At 50.4% G+C, this 19471-nt stretch overlaps 1 protein-coding gene across 1 annotated transcript in view; it reads right to left on the bottom strand.

Annotated features, from left to right (window-relative positions):
* Positions 1-17322: 17322 nt before the first annotated feature.
* MAP2K3 (mitogen-activated protein kinase kinase 3) overlaps positions 17323-19471 on the bottom strand; it is a 29661-nt gene continuing 27512 nt past the window's right edge. The window contains exons 11-12 of the mRNA XM_038537152.1: positions 19073-19118; positions 17323-18434 (exon numbers count right to left, since the gene is read on the bottom strand). Of these exons, the coding sequence (XP_038393080.1) occupies positions 18351-18434; positions 19073-19118 (130 nt within the window). The 3' untranslated portion in view covers positions 17323-18350. The remainder of the gene's footprint in view (positions 18435-19072; positions 19119-19471) is intronic.

Here is a 19471-nt window from a genome sequence, read left to right as displayed (position 1 = left end):
TTACGTAAGAAAGGGGTGAATGTGCTCCCACACTGCTGATCCTGATAGGAGTTCGTACAGCAGTCTAGGAAGGTGATATATGTCAATATGCGCCCGAAGTCTGAAGCAAAGTTTGTACACTGTAATCCAGACTAGCCACTTAAGGAATTTCACCTGAGGGAACCAGAAGAGAGGTGTGCTACAATTCGTGTACGAGATGTCCTTCACAATCATTTCTACAGTTGGAGAAAACTGCAAGTGACCTAAATGTTAAACAACAGGGGATGGTTTGAACTATCTAAACCCCTGAAGTCATGTTTTGGAAGAATGTCTCCCTTTGGCAGGGTAATATTAGTTGAGATAAAAAGCAGGCTATACTCTGATAGATGAATGACTGAAACACAAAGTGGTATACTCATGATGGAACAGAGTCTCTTCTATCAACCACAGGTTTACCATATAACCCAGAACTTATACTATTAGAAATTTACCCAAGAGAAATGAAAACACGACCACAAAAACTTGGGCACATGGGTTAATGGAGTTTTACTTATAGTCGTCAAAAACTGGAAATAACTCAAATGCCCATCAGGTGTTAAGGAGATCAATGTTGTGTATCCAAACTATGGAGTACTAGTCAACAAGAAAGAGGAACAAACTTTTGGCTGGATCTCAGAGACATTATGTTAAATGAATGAGACTGGACACCAAATGCTAGATACAGTATCATTCCATCTATACAGCAGTCTGCAACAGTGACAGAAAACAAATCAGTGTCTATCAGGAGCTGGGGGTGAGAATGGAGCTCAAGTGCAAATCACCAAGAGGGAATTGGGGGACAAAGGAAGTGTTCTCCATCTTGATTGTGGTGGGCGGTGGTCAAACTTGTCAAAATGTCACTTAAAATTGGTGGATTTTATTGTTAATAAACTATATCTCATGAAGCTGTTGTTTAACAGTTTTTTCAAGTGTGTTTTATTAATAACATGGTAAGTAGGGTCTCATTTTTGTGGAAAAATATAGTACACATCTCTGTTGGTCAGGATAGCCTAAGATATGCTATGGTAACAATTCCCCACAGTCTTGGTGGCTTGACCAAACTAAGGTTTGTCTCCTACTCGTGTCCCAGTCTCAGAGAAGCTGGAGGATTGTCCAGGGCAGCTCTCAGCCACATGGTGCCTCTGGCATCCAGGCAACCTCCATCTTGTGGCTCAACCATCTCAACACATGATTTCCACAATTACCAACAACAAGGGAAAAAGGAGAGTTGCAGTTCTTATCTGTGTCAACTTGAGATTAACCCAGGTCACGTCTGCTAGATGTCCTCTGCCAGAACAAGTCACATGATCCCACCCCAATGGCAAGGAAGACTGGAGACATGAATCTTCAGTGAGTGCTAGTTGTCTCTGGCTTAATACTCCAAATACCCCTGGCTCCCTTCTTCCTACACCCAGAGCACACCTCCCTTAAGGGAAAACATGTAAGTCCCACCCAGCCATTGCCTCCAGCTGAGAGTGCAAGATCTATGAGCAACATGCAGTGGTCATAGTCTGTGTGTGGCTCCTCTTTGTCCAAAGCTTTCTGACCTAAAAGCACAAGTCTCACACCCCTTTCCACAGCCAATACACTCCAGTGAACAGGGATCAGATAATCACAGTAAGCATTCCCATTTGGAGTCTATCAAGACATTTCAAAATTCATCTAGAATTTCTAAAAAAAAAAAAAAAAACTTCTAGAATTTCAAAAATTATGATGACCTGTAGAACCCACCAGGCACACTTTGTACAGCACCCATCTTGAGGGTGAGAAGGTTCTCGACTTAAGCCCTGAGTCCTCTCTCTGAGGGAATCTCCAAATCCAGGGTCCTCCATGGCCCCTCACAGTGCCTTTTGCAACTGTGATTTATTTTTCTTCTTGGCCATATCTGGAATAAGCTTTCTCTCTTCCTCTGTGTGCTTCCTGTCTCCTAGAAGGGGTGAAGACTCAAACATCATTTCATGCCATTTGAAGTCTCAAATAATTAAAGGCTTTTATAGGCCAGGCATGGGATTTCATTGGAATTATATTCTGTTTATAAACCTAGCAGTTGGGGCATACCTGGGTGGCTCAGTTGGTTAAGTCTCTAACTATTGGCTTCAGTTCAGGTCATGATCTCAGGGTCTTGGGATCGAGCTGCAGCTTGGGCTCCGAGCTGGGCATGGAACCTGCTTGAGCATGGAACCTGCTTGAGATTCTCTCTCTGTTCCTCCCCCACGATTGCAAACAGGTGCTCTTTCTCTCTCAGTCTCAATAAATTAATCCTTAAAATTAATTAATTAATAAAAAACCCTGCAGGCATCCGATCTACTTGCCTTAGATATGTTCTATGTGCTGGTTACTACTCTTGAACTTCTTGACAAGAACTAATTCTCACCTATATGCCTGTGCTTTATCTCCTCTGGGCCTATTTCTCTCAAGTGAATGGTTAACACTGTCTGACATGATAGGTGGGAAGGCCAAGCCCTACTGTAATATTTATCCTCAGTTACCTGAATCAAGTGAGAGATGTTTTGGGGTTTCAGGCCCAAAGCCTTTTAAATACCATCTACAGCTGTTGGGAATGGAGCAGCATTGAGAGTATCATGTCAGCCCTGCTCTGTCCTGAGCTTTTCATTTATGTCAACTCCTGTCCACTCCTCTTGAGCTGCTTTCTTCCTTGTAATCCTTGCCAAACATAGCCAATAATGGCAAAGAAACTTTACGTGCATCTTCTTTTCCAACCTCTTCCCCGAGAACTATAAATCCAGGAGTTCCTGGTGCCTCCCAAATTATCATTGGAAAGAGCTCTGTGAAATGCATAACATGGATCTCCATCTTTCTAGTCTCTGATATCAGATTCCTTACCAGATGCTCCTAGAGTACTATGCCAGTGCCCCCTCTTTCAAGAGTTTGCAATGGCAGCATTTCTCTTTTGTATCAATTTCTGTGTGAGTCAGAATAGGATGTTCTGTGTTAATAAGCCCAAGAATTTCAAAGGCTTATTGCTATAAAGTTTACTGTTTGCTCACATATGGTCTGATATGGACAGATATCCAGGACTCAGGGGTCCAGGCCCTCCCATCATAGCTGTAGCTGTGTCTTCCAAGATGACCACAGTAGTGAAAGAAAGAGCCAGAAGGGCACACCTGGTCTTAGCTGCTTCACCCCAGAAGTGATATGCCTTTCGGAAACTGGGTGGACTTACCCAGCACTTCCAAGTGTGGATGAGCTCAAGTGGCCCACAGAAAGAGCTGAAGGCGCTGGAGCAGTGCAGGCCCTATCAACTCTCAATATTAATAAACTAAAAGTCCCTCTCAGGGAAGGACCTCACTGAGAGGGATTTGCTGGAAGTAGAAGACAAATTGGGCATGATCGAGATAATAGGAACCAAAAGATAGAAACAAGAGAAAGGGAAAGAGAAAGAAGAGAGAGAGGGAGAGAGAGAGAGAGAGAGAGAGAGAGAGAGAGAGAGAGAAAGAAAGAAAGAAGAGAAGAGAAGGTCTAGATAGAAGGAAAGAGGGGATATAAGACTTTTTTGAACATTTCATAGACACAATAGAATAGGAACTCTAGAGCTACGAGGCTTAAAGATGGATTCTGGTCCATCCTTCCTCTGGAAAGTTCAAAAAACTCCTTTCATATAAAAATGAAAATCAGAAAAAGATTGTAATTAAGTCCCACACAAAATTATCTTCATAAACATGAGAATTATAGGCAATGTCGCCATGGATAATGAGTGCATCCCAGAAAAGTGTGTCCATAGAACATATGCCCAAGAACCTAAAAATCATATCCTAATATTTAAAAAGGAGTCAATAGAAGTTTTAAAAGTCATAAAAGATACAAAAGAATAACAAACAAAAATGAAAGACCTCAGAAAAGATGTGCTAGAACTGAGGGGAAAGTTAGAAATAAAAGGAAAACCTCATGAAAGAATAAAGCCTAAACTAAAAGTAACAGGAGAGCACATAAACACACCAGATGCACCTAAGAAAATGAGAAGATAAGTGGTAGGGGTATTAAAAAAAAAAGTGATAAAGATAAGTAGGAATCATGAAAAAGTGCCTATGCAGAGACTAGCAGAAAGACATAACATATGTATAATAGGTCACTGAAGAAGGTAAGCAAAGCTGAAGAATCAAACTCTAAACCCTGTAATTAAACAATGACAACAACAACAAAAAACCTTTCCTGAGGAAATAACTAATTTGAAACAACATTGGATACCTGGAAAAACTGACACAGAATATCCAACAGAGAGACACATTCTAAAAATGCCTTTGGGAATCCAGGCAAAAGAGACATCATCACTTATCAGTAAAATCAGGCCACCGTCAGACTTATCTACATCAATACTTCCTGCCAGAAGCAACTAGAAGTCTTACTTACAATTAAGGGAGATGGCATGAGCCAAGGATGGTATATCTAGCCAAACTGATATCCAAATATAATGGTTATAAACAGTTATCAACAACGAGAACTCCAAGGATATTGTTTCTGTGGGCACCTTCTGAGGACCCTCTCAGAAAAGAAGCTCGGACAACTGAGATGACCAAAGACACATGAACAAAAGTTGTACTGTATATAAAACACATAGTTACTTGTACAGTTAAGACCAAATAATGGTTATAACAGATATAGTATAGGGACACCCGGGTGGCTCAGTGGTTGAGTGTCTGCCTTTGGCTCAGGTCATGATCCCAGGGTCCTGGGATCCAGTCCCACATCGGGGTCCCTACACAGAGGGGAGCCTGCTTCTCCCTCTGCTTGTGTCTCTGTCTCTCTCTCTCTCCGTCTCTCATGAATAAACAAATTAACAAAAAAAAATGTCATAGTATGATACAATACAATCATCAAATATTTGAGGGAACATGAGAAAAGTATATAAAAACTAGAATAAACTCACTGACTACCTTGTGGTTAAAGTCTGCAAATAAAAGGATATTAATCCAAATCCATTGCTGTGGGAAGAGAATCATAGCAAGTTTCAATATTGCTCGACGTAGAGAACCAATAGGCAAAGAGAGGGGACAAGAAGTATTTCATCCAGAGATGAGTATAAAGGTAACAACTGGAGCAAATATACAAAATTACAACCCTCCTAAGTACCAAAAAGATAAAGTCAAAGAGAGGGAGAAAAGAAAAACAATATTGAAAGACAATTTGTTTTAAAAACTTACATAAGTATAAATGTATCATAAAACATGTGACAGTACTGAGGCCAAATGTATTGATTATATGGTCTCAACTCACCTATTAATAGAGAAAAGGTTTTTAGGTTGGCTAAGAAAGGAAGCTCCAATACAATGCCTTAAATCTCTCTGGAGTGATGGCCAGAACATATTGTCTAGTGAAAAAACTGTGAGGGGGAGGAAAGTTACTATGGTATGCCGCCATTGATCTGATAAAGGGGCAGGGTACACGCAGATAGGAGCCAGCTTACGTTAAAAAGATGAAAGGAAGAATGTTCTGGTTATCCGCAGTGCCATGACTACCCCAATGTTAGGCTTAGACAATCGGTTTATTATCATATAACTTCGTGAGTCGGGAATCCAGGGAAGGCTGGCTGGCTTTTGCTTCCCCACGTGGTGTTGATGCAGGTCATTCTCTGGCATCCAGCTTGAGGTGAGCTGGTCTGGAAGATCTGTGATGGCTTTACTCACATGACTGGTGTTTGGGGGGCCCTGCTGGAAGGCTGGGCTAGCTGGGGACTGTGGGTTGCTGTGCCCACACATGGCCTCTCCAGCAAATGATCTTGGAGTAGTGAGGAGTCCAAGCACCAGTGTCTTAAGTGAGTCAGGATCAGGCTCTATGGTGCTGTAAGACCCAGCTCAGAAGGTCCTGAGCACACTTCTGGCACACTGTGCTAGGGCCGAAGCAGTCACAAGTCACCCAGAGCCAAGGGGACACACATAGACCATTCATGCCCCAATGGCATGAATGTCCAAAAACTTCTGGCCATGTTTTGCAACTGCCACCAAGGATAAACCATGTATTTTTGTAAAGATTACCTACAGGCAAGAAACCCGCAGTAAGGGTAATTATCACAATCAATCAAAACATATAAAATATCTTTGAATCCATAATTGTTTTTTATTTTATTTTTATTATTTTTAAGATTTTATTTATTTATTCATGAGACACACAGAGAGAGGCAGAGACACAGGCAGAGGGAGAAGCAGGCTTCCTGCAGGGAACCCGATGTGGGACTCGACCCCAGGACCCCAGGATCATGCCCTGAGCCGAAGGCAGATGCTCAACCGCTGAGCCACCCAGGTGTCCCCATAATTATTTTTTTAATCCCTACTTGATCACCATTGGGAGACCAGTGTAACTTAGAAACTATTATAGGGACTATGCCATCCAGTATCCTACCTTTCCTTTATAAACTGTAGCACCAGGTAGCCACATAGGCCACGTAGCAGAGGAAGGTTAAGTTCCTCTCCATAGGAACACAGAAATACATCGAGCATTGAAAATAGGATGAGCATATCGCCAGTCTGCAACCACTAGTAAATCCGCAGTCACCGATGAGCAGCAGAGACAGTGGGACACGGTGCCTCCCGGAAGAGGGACACAGCTCTTTACCAAGAGTTCTTGCCAAAAAAGAAAGAATAAAAAATTCCAACTTGAATCTGCTCAAGTCTCTAGACCCAGCTCCCAATTTGCAGGAAGTACACAAACCATAGGAAACTCTACAGGCCTTTCAACCCAGTTTCTTCAACAAGTAAATTACAAGGAAAAACACATGGCAGGCCAACCTGGAGATGGAGCACATTTGGGAGATCCATCAGCCAGTGTGACATGGGGACCTCATACAGATCCTGATGCAAACCATGTTTTGTTGCATTTTGACATTTCTGAGACAATTCTAAGTTTGAACAGTGAATGGATATTTGTTAATATTAAGGAATGATTGTTGCACATGAAGTATTAAATAATGTTATTACTATTTTTAAGGACTAATCCTTCATAAGTACCCTCTGGAATATTTGTGGATAAAATTATTTGATGTCGGGGATGAATGGGGTGAATGCCCCAATAATTTGAGAGGTAAAGTGGGTGACAGTAGAGGCAAGACTGGCATGCATAAGCCCTCTTAAAACTGGGTGCCAGGTACCTGGTGGCTTGTTACATGTTCTAATTTTATATATGTTCGAACCTTTCATAATAAAAGGCTTATGCGTGTAATTTTTTTGTACAATAAAAATTTTATAGAGAGAAAGGGCTGGAAAGATACACATCAAAAGGCTACCTGTGCAGTTAAACTTACACAATGTTCTATGTCAAGTATGTCTCAATAGAAATAAATTCTAAAAAATGCGAACCATACATTTGTTCTGGCAGACGGGATTATAGGCAAGTTTTCTTTTTAAATTGTTCAATAGCTTCTGAAATGCGTACAATGAACACAGAGCACTTTAAAAATCTGGGAAAGGAAAATTAAGCCGGACCAGCACACCCTTCCCAGGGGGCGAAGCTTTCTCTCGGGCTCTGCAGGTGTACGGGTAACTTGGCAGGAGCGGGCCAGGAAGCCATTTGGCTGCACACACCGTGGCCCTTACAGGCAAATGTGCTTCCCTCTGCCCCACTTCTCTTCTGGGAAGCGTGCCCAGGGAAATCATCTAAACTCTGAACCGCCAGCCCAGCTGCCAGCTCAAGGATGTCCACGCCGGGGTTAGTCAGCGGAGTAGACACTTGGAGTCAGAGGCCACGTCCAACATCGGGCCATTGTCTCAGTAAAGGATGGCTCATCACGATGACAGAATGCTAAAAAGCCATCAAAACAGTGATTATTGGCCAGAAAGCCTCAGACTTAATGCTGTGTCAACCAAGGATGCACCTTTGTATGTCTGACACTATTCCAGCTTGGGAATCATACATGGAAGATGAACAGAACCAGTTCTCAGCCTCAAAACGGCCCATTCGTATTTTTAATAACAAGGCCTTTCCTCTTATGAGGGAGATTCGGTTTTCTCCGAGCTCCTCTGGAAATCCCCAGGAGGCAGACGGCTTCTCTGCGTCTCTCCTATCATCCATTTGGCTTCGGTTTCTCGCAACCATCCGCACCGCCTGCTGGGGACACTCCCGCGGCTGTGTGGCTCCTTCCCCTGCCTCTGCGAGCCCCTCGGAGCTCTGGGGTGTCACGCCCTAACTGAACGGCAGACAAGCTTGAGGGGATCCTCGCTACCGGCAGCTCCCCTCTGGCCACTTCTCCTCCCTTCCTCGCCAGCTCCTGGTCCCAGGATGCCCTGATGCACCACCCGCCTCCGGGAGACTCACAGCCACAGCCCACCCCCCCCACCCCCCCCCCCCCCCCCCCCCCCCCCCGCCCCGGGCCGCTGTGGCTCCCTGATGGCAGTCCCCTTTGCACATCCACAGATTCTTCAGTATGTTTTCTTACAGACCATTCTCACTGCAAGATGAGTGTTGTGCCGGCCTCAAGGTACTATTTGTGCCCTTATTTGTGGTGGGACTTGATAGATTTCCATCTCTCCTCCCCCTCCTTCTGCAGTCACAGAGCCCCTGGTGTCTACACAGCACCCTGGCTGCCAGTACAAAAACTACATTTCCCAGCGCCCCTGGCAGCCACAGATGCCCATGTGACTGAAGTATGGCCAATGGGATGTAAATCAATGATGCACCGCTTCCAGATTATGTCCTTCCAGGGAGGGGATATGCCAAACTCTTCATCTCTTCCCCCATCCTGCCACCCAGAACATGGGCTTAGGAGCCAAGTTATCATCCTGGGTCGTAAGGACGAAGGCATCAAACAGGGTAGGAATAGCAGAGCAACAAGATGGAAGGAACCTAGGCTTTGAGACCATGAAGCCACCACTGTTGCCCATTTCACTGTCTCTCGACCTGTTGTAGGAGAGACAAGAATAATCATTTGTCTGGATTAAACCATCATCAATTTGGTTTTGTTGTTGTTGGCATGTTATTGTTGTTAATAAGTAGCCAAACCTGGATCCTAACTGATGAACTTGCCCTATAAAAGTGCACCCATGGGGGATCCCTGGGTGGCGCAGCGGTTTAGTGCCTGCCTTTGGCCCAGGGCACGATCCTGGAAACCTGGGATTGAATCCCACGTCGGGCTCCCGGTGCATGGAGCCTGCTTCTCCCTCTGCCTATGTCTCTGCCTCTCTCTCTCTCTCTCTCTCTCTCTCCCCCATCCTCTCTCTCTGTGTGACTATCATAAATAAATAAAAATTTAATAAAAAAAAAAAAAGTGCACCCATGGGCAGCCCAGGTGGCTCAGTGGTTTAGCACTGCCTCCATCCCAGGGTGTGATCCTGGAGTCCCAGGATGAGTCCCACATTGGGCTCCCTGCATGGAGCCTGCTTCTCCCTCTGCCTGTGTCTCTGCTTCTGTGTGTGTGTGTGTGTGTGTGTGTGTGTGTGTGTGTGTCTCATGAATAGATAAATAAAATCTTTTTTAAAAAAGTACACCCATAGTACCCAGTGCCAGCAAGCTCCCTTACGTCAGGTTCTCCCAGATGCAGAGCCTGAGACAAGGATTCAGCTGCAAGTGCTTCATGGAAGAAGTGCTCCCAATAGAAACCAGTAAGGGAGGGAGGGAAACAGAAAGCAGCAGGAGAAGCCAAGCAAGGGTGCATTTCTGTCCTGCCCAGCACCTGATCCCAGGGAGCTCTGGGGTGCACACTATACCTCTGAGTCTGTATGTCTGAAGGCGAGGGGCTGGGCTTGCCTGCTGCATTATATTGGCTCAGGGGACCCAGGGATGTGGGCATCGACTCTCAGGTGCTTCCACTTTGCTGTATGGGGTGAAGAAGGCCCAAGAGCCATTCCCTGAAACAGGCCTGAGATGTGAGTGGTCAGCCAGAGGGGATCAGAGCAGAGGGGATCAGTTCTACGGTTCCCATAAGGAGGCCTGCAGGCTCTGGTCAGGTACCAAGAGTGCTCCATGCATAGGGAGGTGAAGCCTTCCAGGTCCTTTGTGATTCTCACCCTGTCCACCTCTTCCCCCAGCCTGGGCCCATCCTCCTCATGCTGTGGCCCCAAATGAGATGAACAAGGACAACCCCAAAGATATTCCCCTGGGACTCTTAGCCAGGAGTGCTGGTAGATGCCATGAGGCCTACAATTCAGTCGCCCAGTAAACCATGGTGGTGTTTGCCCAGAGAAACCAACAGGTCCCAGCACATGGGGCTCAGAATATGGAGACTCAGAGAGGTACATCCACTTGCCCCAGGCCGCACAGCTAAAGTGGAGGGACTGAGGCAGGTGGGTGAAGGGACCAGCAATGTACAGAAAAGGCTAAAGCTGTGAGAACCTGGAGAAGTAGACCCAAGACTCTGTGGGGGAGCCAGGAGAGCCGCTGGGGGCAGGGTGGCACCACATGGGGTCTGCAGAATCAATAAGGACTTTGGGTGTCATTCACCTGAAGCACTTCTACAGACTAAACCCCGACCTCTGTTAGCTTCTGCATCCCCCACTGTAATTGGTGGAGGCACCGTCTCCTTAGGCTCCTGCAGGAGCAGACTCAGAGAGAAGCCCTTGGGAGCAAGGCATCCTGGGGAGTATCCCAGGCGGGAAGGAGCCGATGTGGGCTGTGTTCTCCCCGCAGTGCCCGAGGGCTCCTGGAGCTCCGCGTGGCGGGGGAAGCACCGGCCTGCCCCGCAGAAAGGGCCTGGGCAGAGCCGCGGAGCGAGGGCGGCTGGGGGCGAGGGCAGGCCCGGCGGCTGCTTGTGGCCACACTGCTGGGAAACCCTGCCAGCCAGGTCCCTTTGACCCAGGGCGCAGGATCTTCCCACTCTTTCCAGCTCTTTCTTCCTCTCAGTTCTGAAAATAGCACTTGCCAATGTTTTGAGACCTGTGCCTTCTTTGTTCTTACAACTTTGAGACTTGAATGACACAGAGCCTCTCATTTAGACATTGGCATTATATTTACTTGGCTCCATTAACCCACTCTGGGGGGAAGGGGGGCTTTCAGACTCCTGTGAGGCGAAGAGCGGCCAAGTCCTGAACAAGGGCCGGACTCTCCCTCACTTGCCAGCCCTCAGAGCCGGGCTACCTGGGTTAGGATCCCTTCACCACCCGTGTGATCTTGAACAAATTCCCTAGCATCCCTGTGCCTCGGTTTCATCCTCTGTAAAACGGGAAAGGCAACAGAAACCACTTCCGAGGGCTGTTGTGAAAATTAAATGCAATAAGCCATGCACAGTGTGTGGGACGGTGCGCGGCAGCAGGTGAGTGCTGAATAAATACCAGATCAACCTCTGCTTCCAGGGAGCGGAGTCTGATGTAGGAAGCTGGCTTGGACATGGACATGGCCACCCACTGTGATTGGGTTTGGGTAAGGGAAGTGAGGGGCTGTGGGAACCCTGAGAAATCAGTGACAAACGTAGGAAAACCGCACAAAAGCAGGGCTGGAGGCAGTGGGTTTTGACAGATGAGTAGGAATTTGCAGGCAGTTCCCAGGAAGGTATCGTGAATATGTGTGTTGAGGCAGGGTGGCTGTCTAGCATCCACAGCTCTTCTTCACTGGAGGCAGCTCCCATATAAGCAGTGTCCCAGGTAAGCAGTGTCTTGTTTCGTACTGCGGGTTGTGAAAGGACCAGACTTTGGTTTGGTCAACAGGCCACTCCTGCCTGGGACTTTGAAGCTTATTATTGGGCCAGGGCCACAGCAGAGTCCTAATCAGGCAGGTTGCCATGTCTACGGCCCTGTATCTTCCTTAACCACCAAGAGCCCTCCCATCCACTCAGTAAGCCCTGGACTGAGGGAAGAAACCCCCCCTTTACCTCCGGTGACAGTTACCTTCTGTTGCTTGCAACCAAGAATTCTGAAGGGAATTGCTGGCAGAAAGACCAGGGTAGGAGAGATAGCTCCAGGGATCCTGGCCCTGGGCCCTCTCCCTGCCCAAAGCCCGGCCACCAGGGTTTCATGGAAACCACCTACAATCCTACAAGACCAATGTCAGCACCCTCAATTTGCAGATAAGGAAACTGAGTCTCAGAGAGGTACTGTGACATCTTCAAGGTCACACAGCCTGGGGTGACAGAGTCAAGGGAATGCTGTCTGACCCATGAGCTGGGGGTGAGGGCTAGATAAACCTTCATGGAGCCAGGGACACAGAGCAGGGCTTTGATGTCAAAAGGCATTTACGTAGCAGAGACAAGGACAATTCAGAAAGGCGTTATTCTTCTTCTTCATGTAAGTCTGACTGTATGTCTCTGCTGCCTAAAACACTCCAACAACTCCCCTTAGGCCCTGAAAACAAAGTCTAGACTCTCTGTTGCATCCTGCAACAGAGGTCACAGGACCCCAGGTAATCTGCCCCCAACCCTTGATTCTGTCTTCCACGGCACCAAGTCCCCTCCCACCTCAGGACCTTTGCACAGGCTGTTCCTGGCATGCTCTCTCCACTCTTCACCTACTTAATTCTTCCTCCTCCTCCTGGTACTCCCCTTACATGTAGCCTTCTGAGGCTGCGGGCTCTCTCCCATGGCCAGAACCCAGTAAGGGTCCCATTCTCACCTGTCCCCTTTTCTCTCTCTCTTTTTTTTATGATTATTTATTTATTTATTCATGAGAGACACAGAGAGAGAGAAGCAGAGACACAGGCAGAGGGAGAAGCAGGCTCCATGCAGGAAGCCCGGGTCTACAGAATCATGCCCTGGATTGAAGGCGCTAAGCCACTGAGCCACCAGGGCTGCCCCCCTTTTCTTTCACAGCACTGAGTGCAGTTTATAATACTCCTAGCTGATCCTTGGGGGAGTGAAAACAAGACTTCAATGGTACAATAATTTGTGGCCCTACATGACAAAATCTTATCCCTTAGTACTGTATCTCTCATTAGGGAGAAAGTAAATTTAAATTATTGAGTTAATTAATCACTTTTAATTATTTAATTATAATTAAGTTTAACAAATGTAAATGATTTGATTAATTAATTAATTGTATTTGATGTTTCTCCTTAGGGAGTGATAATGCAGAAGAAGTAGGAAAGCAGTTGCTTTAAGTATCTGTGGGTTTGCTTGTGCCATGTCTGAAGCCTTTGCTGAGCTCACTGAGGGCAGGCCCAGGTCAGCCTCAGCCCCGCTGGAGCTCCAATTCCAGAGCACTGCCTGGTACACAGTGGGTGCTCAGATGACACCTTCCGGGTGCCAAGCCTTACAGTGAAAGATCCAGACAAGGCTGTGACATAGAGAGTCCCTGCTGAGCCCCTTTGCCTGGACCCCACGGGTCAATGGGGAGCCATGGAAGGGACGGACTTCCTGGGCTGGTGCATCCCAAGAGGTCACAGCTGCCGCCGCCTCCCAGGCCCCCCTTCCACCCAAGTCTGGCGGCAAGGCCGGCCCAGGACAAGAATAGAGCGGCCCACAGCTTCGGCAAGGCTAGAGGGGGTGGATGCAGCTAAACCTGGCTTGGCAGGTGGCTCGCTCAGGGTAGGGCCAAGCTTTGGCTGCGGTGGGGGGCAGGGCAGGACTCCCGGGTTTCTGGGTTCACCCAGCTCTGCTTTACCGTCTGGGGGGCCTGGGGCAGGACCAGACCCTCACTGAGCCTTTGTAACCTCCAGGAGAACCCGTCTCCCAGGCATGAGGATGCATGAGCTACGATAAACATAGCACAGCTCATGTATATATATACCCTCCCACCTGGTTTCCAAAAGGATTCGAAATGGCTTTCACAAGAGGCAAAGAAATGAACACTTACAGCGTGCCAGGGTTTACTCATGAGGCCCTCACGTCACAGGCCTCGGGGAGTAGAACCAGGACAAGAAGAATCTCTGATCCCTCCAGGAAGCACATCTAAAGGAGAATGAGCTCCCCATCGCGGGAGGTGTACAAGCAGAGGCCACAGACCCCGGGTGGTGGGGGGGGGGGGCGGGTTGGCTGGGAAAGGATCAGCACAGCACAGGAGGGCTGGGCCAGATGCTAAGTCCCTGCTGGGAGAGGAAATGACAGCAGCCTGCTTGCTCAGTCACCGCCCCTGCCCACAGGCAGCGGGCCCAAGATAAAGCTGGGGGTTGGGAGCCATTTGCTAGCCCCTCCCTCTTCCCTAGGCCAGAGTCACCCAAACAGGCTGACAAACTGGAGCAGGGACTCACCCTGAATCGAGGTCCTCTGCAGCATCACAGGGAGCCCTGCTCTCAGACACAGAGCCAGGCAGCTGATGTTTGGGAGACACCAACTGAGCACTCAGCACCCAGCTTTGCTGCTGCTTGCTGGGTGGCTTTGAGCTATTTGCTTCAGTTCTCTGAGGCGCAGGATCCCCAGGTAGTACAATGAGGGGGTGGCCTCCTAGGACCTATGCCCCAGAATCAATACAACTGTGGCCCCATTCCCCCACCCCCAGACCCAGCGAGGCTGGGCTCCCCTGGCCTCACTGCACTGGTTCAAGGTTCAGCCTTGAGGCCAGAGGGCACGGTACCTGCACCTGCCATTTCCTGTCAGTGACCCCTCTCTATTCCGGGCTCTGAGTAAGACAGCCCCATCCAGGCCCTAGAAGACCTCCTGGTGTAGGGGGAAGAAAATATGCTAGGGTGACGGGATAGAGTGACAGGGCATTCAGGGAGGCCACATGTGGACATCTGAGTCAGCCAGGAGGACATCTTGGGAGACTGTTCTGGGCAGCGAGAATAGCCAGTGCAAAGGCCCTGAGGTGTGTTTGAGCGCTGTGTGTCTGACGCCCAGGGAATAAGTGGGAAAGTGATGATAGGGTGGGCCAGCTGGTGTGGGTGTTGTGGGCCAGCAGGAGGCTTGGACTAGGGGAGGAGGGAACCACAGCCCCGTTCTCACGAGGAGAGACTGGGCTGACACATAACAAGGAAGGCTGCCTTCCCTGGCAGAGGGAAGTAGCCAAATCCTCCCTCGAAGGCTGCTTTCCCACTCCCGACCAGGCCTGAATGCTGCATTTTAATGCTACCTGATGAGGAGCCTCTCAAAGCTGTCATTAAAACAGGAAGTCCGCTGCCTCTGCCACCTGTTTCTCAGTCCAGTGAGGCTCATTGGCCCCAGGAATAGGCACCGTGCAGACCTCGCTGCCTGGAGAGAAATGGAGACATCCCGCCCTTAGCAGAAGGGCCTCTGATCTCTACCTCACAGCCTGGGGACAGGGAAGAGGGGACCCGGCCACTTTCAGTGAGGAGCAGGCAGGAAGCCTTCACTGAGGTCATAGTTTATATAAACTGTCAAGGGCCCGTGGACTGAGCATGTCCTTTGTGAATGTCAAAATTATCTGCACACGGGCATCTCCCACTTGGATTCCTGGACCCCCTTTGTAAGAGCTGGAGGATCCCATAAATAGTAGCTGAACCCGCAAACAACTGGTGTTCGAACTAATGTGTGGAGGAATCTGCAAACTCCAAAGTGCTTTCTAACGGGGGCCAGTACTTGGCAAACTGTGAACTACTTGGTAAACTACAAAATGCTTTATAATTCAGTCCAGGGCTTTGCAAACGTAAATTGCTTTGCAAATTGTTTTGTAAAGAGCTCTGCAAAGTCCTTCGGAACTGTCCTGCTCCCTGTGAACTGGGGAGCCATTTGCCAGCTACAGAGCGCCGTGCACCCCCAGGATGCTGCACACGAGTCAGGCCCCTGCCGGGTCCCCGTCCGTCAGGCCTGGAGCGCCCACCCCGCCCTATGCGCGCAGAGGCGGGTGGGGGTGCGCAAGCCAGCCAGTCGGGGTGACCAACCGCGCCCCGCCAGGGTCGGAGCGCGGGCCGGAGGGGGGCCAGGGCGCTCCGAGGCTGGGCGGGGCTCCGAGGACACGGGGTCAAAGTCCGGGCTCTGCCGCCTCCTGGTGGCGGCGGGAGGAACGACGGGGGCCGCGCCCCGGGGCCTCGGGTCCCGCCGGCCGTGTGCGCGCACACACCGGGCCAGCGGGCGGTCCGCGCACGCGCCTGCGTCCACGCGCGCACCTACAGGCCGGGCTGCGGAGTTCATTCACGCCGGCCTCCTTCGCCTCGCGTAGCCATCCATTCACTCGCAGCCTCATTCACCGGAGGTTGGCGGGACGCTCGCTGGAGGCCGGCTTGGGGACACGACAGTGGCAGGGCGCACGCACCCAGATAAAGGCGGAGAAGAGGAGCTAGCCTGGCTGCGCCGGCCGGCGGGGCAGCCCACGAACGGGCTGGGGGTGCCAGGCAGCCCCGGGAAGGTGCGGGAGGGGCGCTGCAGGCCGATGGCAGAGCCAGGGGGCCACGGCCTCCCTGAGGAAAGACGGAGGGCCACACGGGGCCTGGAACTGGAACTGACGGAGCGCGGTGCCCAGGACGGATTCGCCGCAGAAGCCTGTCCCAGACTGAGAACCACCTTAGGACCACCTGCGAGCAAAAAGCAGACTTCCCTTCCGGCTCAACTGAGGCTGAGAGGAGTGTGCACAAAGGCAGAGGACAGATGGACCCCAAAGAGATCCATGCCTCCCTCTGGGAGCGCGCCCCAGTTCGCACCCGACCAGGGAGGCCCTGCTCTCAGACCTGGAGATGTGGGCGGGCTGACTATCCCACCTCTGATCCTCCTGGTCTGTGACTGGCAGGAGGACCGGCATGAGACTCCGGGAGCCAGCCTGGACACTTTGCTAAGCGGCTGCGACTTGTCCCCACCAGGGAAGTGCGAATCCGAAACCCAGACACAGGAAGCCAAGCTAAGGGGGACACGGATTCTTAAGGATATGAACCAGGCTCCTTGATCTAATGATGCCTGAAGCCCACCACGGTTCTTACATGAGCATAAAAAAAAAAAAAAAAAAAAAATCCCTTCTGCTTGTCTGTTGAAGGAGGGTGTCAGCCCTCGCCCAGGCCTCAAGGATCACAGGATTGCAGGGCCACACTGGACCCTGGCAAGGAGCCTTCCTTGAGCTGCCCCCCAGGCCCCTCAGAGGGGACCTGTATCTGTCCCCAAGCCTCAGTGTCTCAGCCTTCCAAGGTATACAGCTTTTTCTCAGCTTTCTGAACCTGTTTTCACATCTGTACAGCAGGGTAACAACGTCACCTGAGCCAGTAACACAACACCCTTGATGAGGTGACCGTGTCAAGGCTGGGGTGCAGTGCTTGGCACGTGCTCATCCCTGTGTGCACCTGGCAATGCAGTCTTCGCCAGTGGGGGACAGGCACATCCACCAGTGGATTGGGCCTACGTCTGCTGCTCGGCCCAGTGTCCAGCACAGGGCCTAGAGCCTCAGCTGGGAGCTTCAGCATCCTCACATGTGCACGGGTCTGTCAAGTGCAGGGCCCTGAAGGGTTCAGCAGGACCTCTTTCCCTGACCACGCTGCCCTAGCCCTGACCCTTCCTCCTATGGGTCCCAGATCTTCACCACGGAGCGGAGCTCGCCACTTTGATACACAGTCTCACACAACTGTTGTTCTACTTTTCCTTTTTTTTTTTTTTTAAATTAAAACAGCAATCAGGTAACTGCCCCGACCTATCAGGGATAAAACCCTGGGCAGTCCTTTCTTCAAAAAATATATATTTTCTTTCTTTTTTTTTTTTTTTTAAACAACACCAAAAGCAAATCCACAGCCCCCGTTGAGCCGGTCCCCAAGGAGAGTGAGCTAGACAGCTCCCCTAGCACCTCTCTGAGCAGAGACCTTGGGCCCATCCCCCTAGACCCCAGACTGAGCAGAGACACAGGGATCTCCACCTGCTGGTCCCTAGGGAGTGGGAGAAAAGTGATCGGCTCCAAACCATGCAAGAAAAACCAGCCAAACCCACAAAGCAAAAGAAAAAAAATCAAGAGGATAAATTAAAAAAAAAGTGAAAACCCCCTCCCGAGGCAGTGGGCGGGAGCTAGGTTGAGCCCGTGTGCCCTTAGAGGCCTTATTCGCCAGTGCCAGGGTGAAGGCTCGGGTGGCTCTGTTGTCTCACTCATGGGGACTCAGGAGGATTCACATGGCTCATCCCCCGAGTGTGTCTCCCCCCAAATACTGAAGCCAGGACAGAGGCATGGCCACCCTAGGCCAATGTGTGCAAAGTCCATTCAGTCAAGAGATTAAAAAAATATACAACTTGGGTGGCATCCAGGGCTGGGCCACGGCAGTTTCCCGCACACGGGCACCGGCTGCCTTCTCTGTGAGGGGCAATTGGGTCTGCCATCCAGGCCCCTCCAAGTCCAGGATCTCGGGGGCTGGAGATGGGGTCCTTGAAGCAGCAGGGGCAGAGGCACTGGTGGGGTCCACAAGGGCCTGGCTGAGGGCCCCAGTGGTCTGGTTCTTTGGCACTTGGGACCAACGGCCTGCTATCGAGCCAGGCAGGAGCAGCCCCCTCGATTCTTCCCCCAAACCCTCAAGGCTGGGGTGGCAGTAGCTTCTGGGCATGGGCAAGCACTGCCCCAGCAGAGGGGGCTGTAGGGTGCTGGAGGGCCCAGTGCAGTCCATGGCCCTGCCCCCTATGAGTCCTCCCCCAGGATCTCCTTCACGAAGGCCGCAATGTCCGTCTTCTTGGTTTTGTGCAATGTGAAGAATGGGTGCTCCTGGTGGGACAAGAGAAGACAGTCACCTTGGGTAAGGGTTCATTGGCGAGGCAGAGGGGTAAGGAAGTGACGTAGAGATGCTCCTACATTCCCCAAAGCACCCCCGGCCCCCGTGTGCTCCTGCCCGGGACACTACTCTCTCTGCCTGACGGACTCCTACTCAGCCTTCCAGGACCTCCATCTTCAGGAAGCCCTCCTTGCTTGAGACAGCGTCGATGGCTTCCTCCCCTGCCCTCCTGCAGCCATCCCCTGGCCACACTGAGCTCACTCTTCCCCACACAAACCCCTGGCCAAGGCGAATGCTCTCTCCATCAGCAGGTATGAACCTTTGTCAGTCCTTCCAAGCCCAGGTCAAATGTGACCTCCCCTGTGAAGCCTGCCCTGATACCTTCGGATAAAGTGGCTCACCTCCCTCCCCCCGCCCCCATCCCTCTGCACCATCTGTGGGAGCACTGCCTGTGTGCCCCTCCACCAAGCCTGGTGTGGAGGAGGGAGGAAGGAGCCAGGGTGTGTTTGAGTGAACTGAGTACCTGAAGGAACGAAGACAGAGGCAAGCCGAGGGTGCTGCCATCCCTGTGCACAGGTATGCAGCCCTCCCCCCGAGCCCCGCCAGTCTACCGCTCACGCCCCACACTCACCATCAGCTCCAAGTAGCTCATGCGCTCCGCGGGGTTCTTCCTCAAGCTAGGAGAGAACAGGGCAGGCTGGAGCCAGGCTGGCATGACAGAGGTCTCCAGCCAGCCAAGCCAGGTGGGCTCCCCGCTAACCAGGCAGTAAGGACACATGTGCTCCTGGGGCTCTGGGAAGCAGGGGTGGGACTGTCCTGGGGAGCCCGTGGGGATGGAGTGGGATCTGGGGGTACAAACTACAGACTTGGACCAAGCTTCTCTGCCTCTTGGGGTATTCGTTTTCTTATATCTAGAGCGATCCAGGAAATCCTCAACGCTCTGATACCAAATGATACTGAAATGCAGTAGATAACAATCACGCACACATGGGGTCCATAATCAGGAGGGAAACTCCTTGTCACGGGTCCT

The sequence above is a fragment of the Canis lupus genome, chromosome 5 (assembly GCF_011100685.1).
Source record: "Canis lupus familiaris isolate Mischka breed German Shepherd chromosome 5, alternate assembly UU_Cfam_GSD_1.0, whole genome shotgun sequence".
Classification (NCBI taxonomy): domain Eukaryota; kingdom Metazoa; phylum Chordata; class Mammalia; order Carnivora; family Canidae; genus Canis; species Canis lupus.
This window is presented reverse-complemented; position numbering and strand designations above follow the sequence as displayed.